This window comes from Eptesicus fuscus, chromosome 20 (genome assembly GCF_027574615.1).
Source record: "Eptesicus fuscus isolate TK198812 chromosome 20, DD_ASM_mEF_20220401, whole genome shotgun sequence".
NCBI lineage: Eukaryota > Metazoa > Chordata > Mammalia > Chiroptera > Vespertilionidae > Eptesicus > Eptesicus fuscus.
Window position 1 is genome coordinate 39,740,380 of NC_072492.1, and position 15,095 is coordinate 39,755,474.

A 15,095-nucleotide genomic window follows, 5' to 3' on the forward strand; every position below is an offset into this window, starting at 1 on the left:
AAGGTTTCATAAGGAGCAAGAGGCAGAGCCAAGATTAATACCCAGTTGGTCTAGTCCCCACCTTAGCCACCAAGCTCTACCACCTCTGACAATAAGGCAGCATATAGGGCATCGTCAGAGCTCCAGGGAGGGGCCTCTAACTCTGTCTGGGGTCCAGCCGGTGGCTGAGGGGTTTCCTGAAGGACTGGGGGAATTAGCTAAGCTTCAGAGGTGCGTGAGGCAGGCAGGGCCGTTCCAGGAGAGGGAGGGGTGAGGAGCCCCCCACTGAAGGTCTCGCACAGCATCCCAGGCAGGGACAGGGCTTAGGAGGAGGCTGCAGAAGCAGGCTGGGCCCGTCTAGAAAGGAGAGAGATCCATATCCTAAAGGTTGCTGGAGGTTTGAAGGGTTTTAAGCAGAGGGGAGACCTCGCTGGATTTTTAGAAACATCATCTGGGCAGCTGCGTAGAGGTGGATGAGAGGAAGAGAGACTCAGAGTAATCCCAGGTGCGAGTTGATGGTGGCCTAGACAAGGTCTGGGGCAGTGAGGAGGGGATCAGAGACGGGCAGAGGCTGAGTTTTCCGGATGATTTGGAGATTGTTGGGTAGAGGACAGGAGCAATTTTGAAGGACACACAGTTTCGGCTTCTAATCCAGGAGAATGGGGGTGATCTCATGAGGTCAGTTTTGGACGCAGCCCAGGTCTTCTGGCCCCATTCGCGTGCCCTTTCGCCCCGTCACTCGGTCAGCAATGATGCCCGCAGGCGTGCCCCCAAGTCACTAGGGAACGTGGCGGTCCCGCCTTGAAAACCAACTCAGAGCCTTGAACCCCACCCCTCTGGTGTTGGCGGCGCCTGCAGTGCGCGGTCTCGGGCGCCAGAGGGCGCGCAGGCGCCTGCGAGAGCCACTCTAGCCCAGCGCGTCTCGGTGGCCGTGAAAGGTGACGTGGACACGGAAGTGGTCGTCGTCGCGGCGGCACCGGTGGGAGCGGGGCGCGGGGATCAGAGTGCGGCCGGCGGGCAGACGGGCGGCGGAGGTTTTGCACCGGCGGCGGCGGCGGAGGACGCCGGCGTTATCGGTTGGGTGCGAGACCCCTGAGCCCAAGTGCGGCTTCTCGAGCATCTCCTGCCGGTTGCAGCCCGAGAGCGACGGGACCGCTCCGCCGGCGTCACCATGACCAAGGCCGGTAACAAGGGCGGGAATCTCCGCGAAAAGCTGGACGGCAACGAGCTGGACCTGAGCCTCAGCGACCTGAATGAGGTCCCGGTCAAGGAGCTGGTCAGTACAGTCGCGCGAGGCCCAGGCGTCCACCGTGCCTGCCCCTGGCCCTGGCCCGGGCCGTCTCCTTTCCCATCCCGTGCCTCCGCTCTTAGGTCTTGAACTAAGGTGGGGAGAGCGGGACTGCGTCCCCCGGGGCGGCCGCGTCCGGGCCCAGTGTTCTTCTGGGATGTACACGTGTCACTTTGGCGCAGTTCCAGAAGATGGGGTCTGGGGGAGGGGGGCTGCTGGTCTGGCCTTTGGCTCTGTACGGGTCAAGAGTAAATCCTCCCCCTGCCCCATCTGGGCGGTGTTCACAACGCCCAGCTCCGTGCCGGACCCCGGGTAGGCGGCCCACGGAGCGGTTGCTGGATGTATTCGGAGAATGAATGAACAAATGAATGAATGACTAGGTCTGAGAAGTAGGCTTCCAGGTAGACCGGGGTGTGGCCCGGAACCAGGGTTTTCTAGGGAGCCAGCAATCCCAGGTGGCCGCCCCAGCCCCGAGGCGTCCTTCCTTGAAGGAGGCGAGGTCTCCCTGCGTGGTTGGCAAGGTCTCTTGCCTACTGGACTGAAACTGACCAGAATCCCCGCTGCCCGGGGCCCATCCCTTCATCCCCTCTACTCCCACACTCCCACCCAGGAAACCGAGGTCTGAGGCCCTTAGGAGATGCACAACTAGTTGCCAAAGTGGAGTGAGTGAGTGAGATGGGACAACCTGGTGCCCCACCTGCGCCCTCCTCGCTGGCCTCACTTTGGATGACGTCGACTTTTCACTGCCTTTGGCGCTGGACCCAGTCTTCCCTCCGCCTTGGCTGTGTGGTATGGAGCTTAGCACAAGATTCCCAGTTAGCGTGTCAGCTCCCCATTGCTTCATAGCTGAGTGCCCTTGGCAAGCTAGTTCACTTCCCCCCCGCCCCTAGATTTCCTCATTTATAAAATGGTGGTCATAGTTCCCATCTCATAGAGGTTATGAGGATTCGGTACAGTTGTGAAGTGAACTGTTTGGCAGGTAGCAAATGCTGAAACGTGCAGGTATTACGGCTTTCTTCCCACTGTAAAATCTAAAACTTTTTTAGGTGGTCAAACTTTAATCTGGGGACTTTCTGACCATTGGAAGGTGTAGGTTGGCCCAGGGTCCTTGATCTGAGTTCTTGGCTCCTTTCCCACCCCGGGAGGATGGCCAGCCTGGTGTCCGCCTGGCCCGAGGGCTGCGGCGGGGAACCATGTACTCCAGGCGTCTGGTCGCACAGCATTGCCCCTGGGGAGAAAGAAGGGCTGGTTTTGCTGAGCTTCTCCAGTCCTGGACACCAGGGAAAGTGGAGATGGGTCCGGAGGGCCTTATTTTCACTCTGATAGTCTCTCATTTTACTCATTCATCCAGTCACGAACCGGCCAACATGTATATTGAGAGCCCAGAAGGCCTGAACTAGGGAATATGGAAATTGCAAAGCCGTATTAGACACAGTCCCTTCGTTAAGACTGATAAGGAAGGGTGCTAGAGAAAATATTAGAAATGCTAGGGAGGATTCCTTAAGAATCCGTTTTCCTTTCTTGGATGTTCCATAGCCAAACCTCTGTTTGCATTCTTCCCTAGGTTTTGGTTGATGGGCTCATTTTTCCTCTCCTATCCCTACGAACATTATACTTTAGTGTTAATTTTTTTTTAAAAGGCCTTTCCTGATCATAGGAACTGGTAAATGCTTCCTTGGCAGATGTCACTGAATCAGTTCATGTGTTGATTTGATGTTTTGTTCTCATTCCCTTTTCTAGGCTGCCCTTCCAAAGGCCACCATACTGGATCTGTCCTGCAATAAACTGACAACCCTCCCGGTAAGACGGGCAAGCAAGCACAATTCCTTCTGGAGCCCTGATGCTTCATCTTCCCGTTTGGAGCAGTTGTGTCATAGGCATGATTTCAGAACAGGCCTATAGGCCGCCTTCAACTAAGTCTGAGTGTGTTGGGGGTGGAGTCACCTCAGTGGGAAGGAAAGCAAGGTAGGGGCCTCGTTCAGTGGAACAGTGGGACAGTCAGCCACAGAAAACTGGAGTCAACAACAGGATGCTGGCTGAGGCCCTTATTGGGCTCATCCTTTTTTCCTGCCTGATATTATTACTTTGTAAAATAGTTTATCACCCTGTTGCATAGAGGAGACTGGAGAGCTTCTTAAATTGCTTGTTATCTGTGCAACAGTTAATGGGGAACAGGAAAACGTGTGGTCGGATGGGCTACTGTGTCATTATCCTTTCAGTCTTTAATTGCTTGAGGTAACTTTTTGTTCAGCACCTCCAATCTATGGTCAGATCCTTTTGATATTTCTTGTACCAGTTCTCCTTTGCTGCACCTGTGTAGGGGCTGGACTCGTTCATCCCTTCAGCCTCTCCTGGGTAATGGCGGCTTCCTCTATAGCAGTGCATTTTTCACAGTCAGGTCCACGTGGGGGGCGGTCATTGTTGCCTTTTCCGTCCATTGCCCTGGCCAAGTCCCTTCTTGCCTTTCTCTGATATTCACACATTTACTCAGGAATCGAGTCTCAGAAGTTGGCAGTTTCTTCCCGGGGTCATTAGTCCATTCCCCTCTCAGCATTCACCTGGACCTCACTCATTATCTGCAGCATCATCCCACAGCTCACCAAGAACCATTTTTAATACCGAAAAAGGCATCTGAGCTCCCACTTCTAGGAAGTAGTTTGTGCTGAATTAAAGAAGGACAGAATTCCTTGCAACCTGACACCTGCTGTACACTTTGTCGGATGGCCACTCGGCACTCCCAAGTGTACTTTTCAATCCGTTGTCTTGCCTTCCTCTGCAGTGCAGGTCCCCTGGTGTAGGCCCCCTGGCGTTCACAAGTCCCCAGAGAACACGAATAGTACCTTGACGGCTTAATGACGAGAGGGATGTTTTGACATGAGCTGAAGAACAGCCAGGATATGGGGAGGGTGTGCCTCAGCCCATTCAGTCAGTCATTTAAAGAACCCTCACAGGGCACCTGTGCTAAGTCCTGTGCCAGGTGCTACAAAAATAAACAGAATAACACTGGTATTCAAGGGGAACGTGATCCTTTTAGGAAAATGGATGATCTCACTATGTTTTGACAGCTCCTGTGAAAGGTGAACACAGGGTGGTGTGTGAGGACAGAATGTGTCTCCAGTCACTCTAGCAGCAATGTGGAGGATAGGTTAGAGGGAGAACTGAGGGTGAAGGGACCCACATTTATTTTGTGCCTGCTTTGTGCTCAGCCCTTTTGCATACACATCTCACTACCTACCTCCAGGAGTGATGCTCATTATGTCTGTTCTCATTTGAGATGGAATAGCCGGTAAAAAGTAGAATCAGGATTTACACATAGGTGCCTGAGTTGGGGGCTCCTGGGCTGTTGCACCAGTGTGTGAGCCCCAGGCTTAGGTGTTCTCTCTTCGGGTCCTAGTCGGATTTCTGCGGCCTCATCCACCTGGTGAAGCTGGACCTGAGTAAGAACAAACTGCAGCAACTGCCAGCCGACTTTGGCCGTCTGGTCAACCTCCAGCACCTGGATCTCCTCAAAAACAGACTGGTCACCCTGCCTGTCAGCTTTGCTCAGCTCAAGGTAACAGTTCAGGAACCAGTGCTTCATGGCCAGGGATGGCCGAGGGCTCAGGGACTCCTGGACCACGGCTTTGAGAAAGGCTGACCGGACAGGTGCTGCCACATGGCGTTTCCTACGGCCGGGACACAGCAGAGCTCTCTCCCTACTCGTTTTGTTCCACTCGAGGGACTCAGTGTGTGAACTCAGGCTTAGCCAGTCTCAATGCCCATCTCTTCCTTTTTTTAAATTTTTTTTTTTTTTTATTGATTTCAGAGAGGAAGGGAGAGGGAGAGAGAGACAGAAACATCAATGATGAGAGAGAATCATCGATTGGCTGCCTCCTGCACGCCCCCTACTGGGGATCGAGCCCACAACCCAGGCACATGCCCTCGGCTGGAATCGAACCCGGGACCCTTCAGTCCGCAGGCCGACGCTCTATCCACTGAGCCAAACCAGCCAGGGCTAAATTTTTTTTTAATAAAATATATTTTATTGATTTTCTACAGAGAGGAAGGGAGAGGGATAGAGAGTTAGAAACATCGATGAGAGAGAAACATCAATCAGTTGCCTCCTACACACTCCCCACTGGGTATGTGCCCACAACCAAGATACATGCCCTTGACCAGAATTGAACCTGGGACCCCTGAGTCCGCAGGCCGACGCTCTATCCACTGAGCCAAACCGGTCAGGGCTCCCATCTCTTCCTTTTTTAAATTTTTTTTTATTTTTGCCCCATCTCTTTAGAGCCTGAAGTGGCTGGACCTGAAGGACAACCCCCTGGACCCTGTCCTGGCCAAAGTGGCAGGGGATTGCCTGGACGAGAAGCAGTGTAAGCAGTGTGCCAACAAGGTAAGCACAACCCCCCCTCCCCCCCCGCCCTCCCCCCGTGTCTCCTTCACAGACTCCTGGGACTTGCCTCTGCCTCTTGTTTTCCCTCCCAGGGCACCGTAGCTGTGTGCTGATTAAAGTGCCGTTTGTCTACTATGAACCTGGCAAGCAAAGGGACCTTTGTTTCTGTGCTGACTTTACAAGTAATAGAACAATACTAGTTTGGCTCTACTGCAGGCCTTCCATTCTTAAGAAACCAGGACCTTCCTGATCCAACATTTCACTGTCACTGTTGTTTGAATGGGGCCAGAGAGTTAGGGGCAGTGGCCTTTCTGAGTCACAGAAAGGAACTTTGATAATAAAGGTATTGTTTGTATTTGCGAGTTTATAGCTATAAACAGACGTATCCTTTGCAGACCTGGCATTTGATTTCAGTCGAGTCATGTGAAATAGTGAGGAAATGAAGGCAACATGGAAGGCAAACATTGCCAATAACCTTGAAGACGCCTCACATGGCTAAGGACAGCACTACACCCATCTCTCAAAAGTCCCCACCTGCAGTCATTTTCCCTTCCAGCTTCAGAACGGAGGGCTGCTGCCTGCGCGGGGCACCCGGTGACTGGCTTTGCTTAGGGGGCGTGGTGAGCAAAAGGCCTTAACTTTAAAAGCAAGAATTAATGTAAGTGACATGTGTGTATGATGGGTCTCTACAGGAACCTCGAGAGTAATGGACCTTCTTATCATTAGCTTCTTAGATAGTCCCATCATCTGCACCACCTATTATTGTCAGAAACCAACAGCAAAATGAAGGCAGCCAGGGAACCAAGGCGGCAGCTTGCCCGTGGCTGAGGACGCCTCAGGTGATCAGTGAAGTCCCACTTTGAAAACGTGGTGCTTTAGGAGGGAGGTTTGTTTCGAAGAACAGTGGTAGCTACCATTGACTGCTCTCTCTCTCTACTACATGCTCCGTGGGAAATATGTGTTCATATCTCTGACACTAGGCACCCTTATTGTGCACATGCCTTTCGTTTGTCCATTTATTTGGTCAACAAATAATACATTGAGCCATATGAAATTGCTGATACTCTACAGTTAGTGACTATAGTTTTTATTGGTCTTGAGTAGTACTCCCACATACCTTACAGACAAGGCTCCAGGTAGCACAGTGCCCTGTGGTTGTGGTAACTAAGCCATCCTTCCAGCATGGCTGCCCCTGAGCTGTCTCCTGCAGCACACCTTTAGGCATTGCTGGGGAGTGGCCTGGGTGAGTCAGAATGAGGTCACTTGTCTCCATGAGTTAGTTTAGATCTCACCTCGTGTGGGTTAATCGTAGTCACTCATCAGCTTGGTACGTAGTAAAGAATCTTTTAAAAATAATTTGTTAGTTCAACAGTATTCATCAGGTGCTCACTATATGCTGTGAACTGGGGTAAGTAGACAAAATCTACCCTCTAGGGCAGGGGTCCTCTAACTTTTTAAACAGGGGCCAGTTCACTGTCCCTCAGACCGTTGGAGGGCCGGACTATAGTTTAAAAAAAACTATGAACAAATTCCTATGCACACTGCACATATCTTATTTTGAAGTAAAAAAACAAAATGGCAAAAACACCCGCATGTGGCCCGCGGGCCATAGTTTGAGGACGCCTGCTCTAGGGCATGGATGGGGAACGTCTGGCCCACGGGCGGTATAAGGCCTGAGAAATCATTTGGTCTGACCCTGCTAAGGCATTAGGGGTGAGTTAATTAAATGTTTGACCAGATACAGGCTAATTTTCAAGTTGATAATTTTGTGTGGTCTGTGAATGATGTTATAAATATCCCTTGGCAGAAAAAGGTTCCCCACTCTGCTCTAGGGCTTACAGCCTAGACTAGAAGAGTCCCCCCCATTTCTGAACTTGCTGTGTTTTCAGATAAATACAAGTTAACTCCTGCTATAAAGGTAAAAGGGACGTCTCTTAAACCTCCTCGCTCCTCATTTAGCCAGCTTACACTCCCTAAAACCATCCGAATGGGTGGTGCTTATTTAAAATTCAGAGTGACACGGACTGTCCCCGTCATGCTTTACCTTCCTCCAGATCCTGTAACTCCTTGTTGAGAAGCCAATTTTTAGGATGTTGATTCCCTTTGGGGAGAAGAGATTCGACTCCTGGGTTACACAGTTGGTTCCTTGTGACTTCACACCAGGCCCTTGGAGGGAGCTGCTTTGGCAGGCCTGCCCGAGCCCTCTCATGATGGGTGTGTGCATGTCTGAAGTTCCCACGAAGTAAAATAATTGCATTTGAATACATGTCTGTCCTGTAGGGTGTCTAGTGCGGTAGTGAAATGCAGACCGTTTGCTGTTGTAATTTACACTAGTTTAGGTTTTCCTCTCTCTCCTCATTAATGCAGTTAGGAAGCTGAAGTAAAAAAGCAGCCGTATTTAGTGAGCACACATGATGCCGGGGGCTGTGTTAGGCAGCTAGTACAAGTTATGTAATTTAATCTTTGCAACAGGCCAGAGAAGTCGTATCTCTGTTTCCCAGATGAGAAAATCAGCTCAGAAAGGTTAGTCAAAAAAAAAAGAAAGAAAGGTTAAGTCACTTGCTAAGGTCACACTGTTAGTAAGAGTCAGGATTGTGCTGGGCTCCAAGCTTGTACTAAGTCCCCTACATCCAAGGAAAGTCAGCTGCTAGAAAAATAAAAAGGTGTTTACCTCCTCCCTTAACCGTGCCCATCGCGAGAATCTCTGAGGTTAAATTGGAGGTCGAGGTCAGCCGTGACTGAGCTGAGAAGTCGAGGGGCTCGGGTGCCAGTGCGTGGTGTGGTGTTTGGGCAGAATGGCTCCTTCCCTTTCTCCTCAAGCTCTCCTGCCTCTGCACGCGTGAGTGGAACAGGCTCTGGTCTGGGAACTCAGAAGACCTGCCCTCCCAGCTGTGCTGCTTCCAGCCCACGAGGTGTGGACAGATCGCCCTATGAGTCTCGGTTTTCCTCCTGTTGAAATGGGAATCCTGTTACTCCTATACCCAGTCTGTCAGTTGTTCATCAGACATGTATTGAGTGCCTATAATTAGCTAAGCTCTGTGCTCGCCTACAGACAGGACAAAGGAACTCAAAGTCTTATAACCGAGTTAGATAAGAAAACTCCCCAGGACTGAGGAGAGGGGAACCTGAGGCAGCCAAAGGAGGGAGGCCCGGAAAGCGTCTTGGGGGAAACTGCTGTCCCTGCTCGTCACAGAGTAGTCCATGTTGGGCACAGAGCTGCTGGGAGAATTACGGAGAATTATGAAATTGTGCACATCCGAGACTAAATGGCGGGGATTGTACAGATTCCATTGTCACTGAGTTCACAGTTTTTCCCTGACAGCTATAGTGAACTAGGCTCAGACTCTTCTCCGGGGATTGGCACTAAGTTGGGATTAGCTCCATTAGCTCTGCACTGCTCCGGAGGCTTGCGCTGATCTGGGATCCTGGGAAGAGCAGTCTTTTGAGACGTCCCCTGAGCTGAGTGTGGCTGTAGGCTGCTGCGTGGAGTCGTTGAGCGCCCTCTTCTGCCTTTGCAGGTTTTACAGCACATGAAGGTGGTGCAGGCGGATCAGGAGCGAGAGAGGCAGCGGCGGCAGGAAGTAGAACGCGGTAGGTGGCCATCCCTCTTCTAGTCATCTTCCGGGCCCTGATCCCAGCCACTGGTTCTGCTTCAGGAGCTGGAATCCAGCAGAGGAGTCATGCAGAGCAGTGGGGAACAGTGTGGGGGTAGACAGTATCATCTTTGTCTGACGAACCTCTTTCCAGTCTTGGTTTCTCCACTGAGCTCCAAAGTCACGTTCAAACTGCTTATCTGTCTGCCTGGAGGATTAATAGGCATCTCAAACTCAGCCTGGCTAAAACAGGTCCTCGCAGTGTTCCCCAGGAGAGGAAATCAACATCCCTGCAGTCATTCTAGCCGGAAATCAGAAAGTTGTCCGTGATTCCTTTCTCTTGATACTCCTCTCCCAGTCTGTCAGCACGTTTGTATGCGACTGTTCCCCACCTCCAGGGCCAGCACCGAAATCAAGCCTCCATCCCGTGGACTGCCACAGTACCTCTTTCTCTGCAAAGTCCTTCTCCACACAGCAGCCAGAGGAGTCTTTTTAAAACAAATCAATTATGCTGCTTTTGGTTTAAAACCCTCTAAAGGCTTCCAATTGAACTTAGAATGAAACTCAAACTCAGTAACATTGGCCATCAAGACCTGCCACGGTCCATGCCTGCTTGCTTCTCCAGCCTTCTCTCTCTCTCTCTCTCTCACACACACACACACACACACACACACACACACACACACAGAATACAGTTACCTTCAGCCACACAGGCCCCTGCTGTTGCTGGAACACAGCAGGTAGTCTCACCTCTGGGGCTTTGCTTGGCTTCCTTTTCCCTCAGATCTTTCCACAGTTGGTTTCGTGTAATCCTCCATGTCTCTGCACAAATGTTGCCTTAGGTGAACCTTAACCCTTTCCGGACCACCCAAACTAGAATACCATCCTACCTGTCATTCTCCACTCATCCTCTAGCATTTACTCTATGGCACACATCATTTCTGTTTTACTATTTGCTCGCTTGTTTATTGTTCGTCTCCTCTACAGAGTAGACGACTTGGGCACTAGAACCTGCTTGTCTTCACGGCTGTCTCTCGAGCACTTAGAACAAGGCCTGGCGCCCAGGTGCTCTGTCGCCTGGCTGGCTGGCTCCTGTGGTTAGAGGCTCATGTGGTACTGATTGCACGCAGTCCCTGAGATCAGAACTGAGCTACGCCTGTCCCTTACACGCGCATGGCTACTGTGATGCCGTGTTTACCCCACCACTGCTGCTCCCGCTGCTTCACGCCAGGCTCTGGAGGCCGCGTGTTCTTGGCACTCCCAGCGCTCAGCTGGAACGGGAGCCTGTGTGCACAGAGGCAGTGGAAAGCTACAGTCCTTATAGTGCTGCTATTCAGCTGCATGGTGGTTCAGACAGGCCTTTAAGCCCGAAAAGGACGTTTAGCCACCATTTGTGGCATCTGGCTTTGGAAAAATGTACTTCAGGTGTCCAAATAACGAATTTGGCAATGCATTTTTAGAAGCCAATAATTTGTAAGTTGGGGACTGCGTGTAAACATCTTTGAACTGTGAAGTAAATCAGGATAAGTCTAGACATTACAAACTATTCATCTCGCTGGTTCAGAAAAACATTTCCATCGTCTCTAACCCTGAACCTGAGTGCTCACTTTCTCTTCTTGCTTGTCCTTCTCAAGCCACGTTCCTTCCCGAAGCTCGGGAGACAGGAATCCTGCGGACTCGACACCTCCGTGGTTGCTTCTGCTCAGAGCCGAGTTGTTGATCGCTGTGCTTTCTGAGTCGGTACCTGTTCTAGGGGAGCACCGGCCTCATCACGCATGCCTTGTGCCCCTCTTGTTAGCTCACCCTGATCTCTTTGCAGCTCGTGGCTAGAAACCCCCTCATGAGTCCATTCAGCAAACCCCGAGAGCCGCTCATTACATTGCAGGGAGGGCAGGAAGGCAGCTGGTTCCTCAGGTGTCCTTGGTGACCCTTGGCCTAGGGAAAGGGAGGCTGAATCCAGGCTTTCAATCGCTGGGGAAAGCACACTGGGAGGTGTGGGGAGAGAAGCCATTTGGGGAAATCTGTTCTTGTAGAGGCGGAGAAGAAGCGGGAGGCCAAGCAGCGAGCCAAGGAGGCTCAGGAGCGGGAGGTGCGGAAGCGGGAGAAGGCGGAAGAGAAGGAGCGCCGGAGGAAGGAGTATGATGCCCTCAAAGCATCCAAACGGGAACCAGAGAAGAAACCCAAGAAGGAAACAAATCAGGCATCGAGTAAGTGTGCCCTCGGTTTTAAGGCCCCAGCAGGTGCAAAGAGGAGACGCACGGGTGTGTTCAGGCGTGGATGAACGAGCGAGCTTGAAAGCTTATCCGATACAGTGACCCTCTGGCCTGGGAGCACCTCGGAGGGTTTGCTTACGAGGAATGGGGATCTCCTTGGGAACAAGTGTCTGGCCTGGCTGGCTGGCTTGTTTGCCCACGGGCACATGTGGGGTTTTGGTCAGATGTGGCGGAGAGCATTCCCAGGACAGGGAATTGCACTTGTTGTAAGTTAGATCTAAAATTACCAAGAAAGGTCAAGGATGCGTGTGGTCACATGACTTCAAGAACACTGGGTGTGCTTTGGGAGGGTGGAGCTGGCTCAGGAAAGCCAGCACTGCCTATGGCTTTCTTTCCACGTTGGAACACATTACTCCCTTTTTGCTTGAACACCACGGGAGTCATTTGGTCCGTATTCGGGGAGCCATGGGGTATAAAAAACACGTTAGTGTTTTGCCTGAGTGTGCCCAGTTGAATTTGTGTTGTTATGTGGCTCCATGTACATAGGATGGTCGTATACCCTCTGGGCCAAAGGGACCCCTGAGCAGGAGGAGCTCTGGAGGGGAGCGGAGGCCCTGCTCGCCCTTGCTGGCCTTGAGCAAAGTGCCTAACCTCACCGCCTTTTGGTTTCCTTGTGTAAAATGAGGATCCTCCTTCTTACAGGGTAGTGACAGGATGAAGAGAGAAAATCATGGGTTCTTGGCATGAGGGTGCTCAGTCAGGTTTTTTTAAATGTTGCCCAGTAATCTCAAAACCATTTTTTTCTAATTATAAATGTAATATATGTGTTCATTGCAGAAAATGTAGAAAAGTTCTCTCTAAATAGATCAGAAAATGGCAGTCACCTCTAATCCCCCATTCCCAGCAGTAATCACTGTTTTTTTATATGTATCTTATACAGGGTGGGACAAAATTAGGTTTGTTCCTATGGAAAATAATACCGTAATTAATAACTAATAATACAAAAATAAGCTGTTTCACGGATTCACAACTATAAACCTACTTTTGTGCCACCCAGTTTAATAATTAACAATATTAATACATCTCAGGGCTGTGGCCAGATAGCTCAGTTGATTAGAGCATTGTCCCGATACTCCAAGGTTGCGGGTTCAATCCCAGATCAGGGCACATACAGAACCAATGACTGCATAAATAAGTGGAACAACAAATCGATGTTTCTCTCTAAAAATCAATAATTAAAAAAGTAAAAATCTTAAAAGTGCTTCCCCAAGTGGGCAGCCCTCCATCCATGCCTCCTGACAAGCCCCTCCCCTGACCCTGAGCGGCCTGGGGCATCACCATGTTTTCAAGGCCTTAGGACCCTGGGGACTGTGTACGCCCCGTGAGACGTCCAGAACGAGTTCCAGTCTTGAATGTCTTCCCTTGAATCCAAGGAGAAGGCAGTTTATATCTCAGTCTGCACATAGCAAGTTTTTAAGAGCTCAGATGTTCTTAAAACAATATTCATGCCTGAGAGGGCTGTACGTGGATCTGCATGGAGGAGAACAGCATTGAGTGGTGGACAGGGTGGGTCTCCTCAAAATGACTGAACTCTTGTCTACTGTGACTTTGTCACTCCAGAATCCAAGTCCGGCTCTCGGTCCCGGAAGCAGCCACCCCGGAAGCACACCCGGTCCTGGGTGGTGCTGAAGCTGCTGCTGCTGCTGCTGCTGTGCGTGGCGGGCGGGCTGCTGGTGTGCCGGGTGACGGAGCTGCAGCAGCAGCCCCTCTGCGCCAGCGTGAACACCATCTACGACAACGCGATGCGGGGTCTGCGCAGCCACCACATCCTCCAGTGGGTCCTGCAGACCGACCCTCAGCAATGAGCGTGTCCTCAACACCTGCTGCCTCCCAGCCCTGGGACTTGGATTCCTATGGAATTGGGTTCTGCTGGACACAACCTCTTTTTAGCGTCAGACCTACCTGCCGTCATTAAATGGCTGCTGATTGGTACTTGAGACCTCCTCTTTGTAGGACTTCTTTGTTCCTCAGTCAGGGTTCCCTGGTGGAATAAGAAGTGGGAGTTAGGGAGAGGGAATAACCTCAGGCCTAAAGGAATAGGCTTGGGGGTGAGGAGAGGAACAACAGCCTTTTCTGGTTGTTATACGAAACTGTAAAGGCAAGGTTCATTTCTAACTGGTCAGCTGTCACTACATTTACACTTTTGTGTGTCACAGACCCTTTCATTCCTCCCCGGGGACCCGGGGCAGATCAGGAGGCAGTGGGTTGTTATTGGGAATTAGGACACCATGCTCAGCAAATCTAGCCTAAATCGGAGGGGAGGGGCATACCTATTTTCTTAAAGACCTCAGGCATTCAGACATTTTAATGACCATACAGTCTCAGGCTCAGAAGGGGACTTCTAGACTATGCAGTCCAATAGAACACTTGCAGGTAAGGAACTTGAGGCCTTCCGTGACTTGCTTACGGTCTCCCAGCTGTTTTGAGGGAACTGGACTCCCACTCTGGTATTCTTTCTTTTCCATAATTTTGCCTTCCTTATAATGTCCTGAGAGACCGGAATGGAGTATCTCTCAGCCAGAGTATGGAATCTTTCATGTAGACAGATTCATGGCCCACAAGTAGAAATCTCATAGCTTTGAGGGTCTTGGGCAGCTCCTGTGGAGTCCTGTCCCTACTTACGTGGCTTCCATAAAATGCCTCGATTTTAGAGCATTAACTTCCTTCCCCATTGCCAGTAAATAAGGCGTCGCCTCACAAAGCCTTTGCCTTCTGTGACAGCCGTCAGTAGTTGGTGTGACTAAATACCTCTCAGGCACCCTGAACACTCCAGCGTCAGAGACTGAGGTTTAGAATTGTTTGATCCCAGCCCTAGAACTTACCTAGGCAGCGAAGGGAATCGAGGAGCATCGAGGCATTTAAAAAGGGTCAGGAACTCTAGTGACTTGTGCAATTAAGGGCAGGGCTGTCACTCTCGTTTGCCAGAGTAAGCGTTTTCTTGCTCAGTGGCCTCCTTTGCTTCATCTTTGACAACAGCTGGATGTAGGGCTCAGGAATGGCCATGTCATGGTGCCCGCTCACTGAAACTCCCGATTGCAAGTCCCTTAAAGTTCAGAGGTGAAGAGGACGGGCTCCAGCTTTCTAGCCTCAGTGGCCCAACTGGATAGGATTGCCAGTTGTGACTGTCCTGATCCTGGAAGAAATGACTTCTCCCCCAAGGATAGCTCTGCTGTATAGGCCCACACCTTACTCTGGATCACTACGCATTCCTTTAGTCTTCCTCCAAGCTCCAGAGCCACTGGTACAAATGCTTTATTGAAACTAAACACATAGTACATAAGATAAGACTGACAGAATACAGAAGTCGGCACAGCGATCAGACCCGTTCCCTGGCTGGTTGAGGCAGCCTCCGTGGGCCAACAGAGGGCTGGGCACCCAGCCTAGTAAAGCCAACCCACCGAGGGCACTTCACTCATGATCTCAAGACTTGATGTTGAGGTTCTTTTGGATTTCTACAATTATTAAATATGTGTCTGAATGGTCTGTCTGTGTTCCTTTGTATTTTGAGGGCTGGCAGGGGTGGCTTATGCACGGCACTTGATTTTTGCCAGGAGGCAAAATGAATGCTGAATGCTGGTGAA

At 50.9% G+C, this 15,095-nt stretch overlaps 1 protein-coding gene across 1 annotated transcript; it reads left to right on the top strand.

Moving 5' to 3' along the window:
• The first annotated feature begins 927 nt into the window (after positions 1 to 927).
• On the top strand, positions 928 to 14,997 carry LRRC59 (leucine rich repeat containing 59). The gene is made up of 7 exons (XM_008153699.3): positions 928 to 1,255; positions 3,008 to 3,067; positions 4,662 to 4,820; positions 5,544 to 5,648; positions 9,167 to 9,239; positions 11,275 to 11,448; positions 13,075 to 14,997. The coding sequence occupies exons 1-7, from the start codon at positions 1,151 to 1,153 to the stop codon at positions 13,317 to 13,319; spliced, it is 921 nt and encodes a 306-aa protein (XP_008151921.1). The 5' UTR covers positions 928 to 1,150; the 3' UTR covers positions 13,320 to 14,997.
• Positions 14,998 to 15,095: the final 98 nt, after the last annotated feature.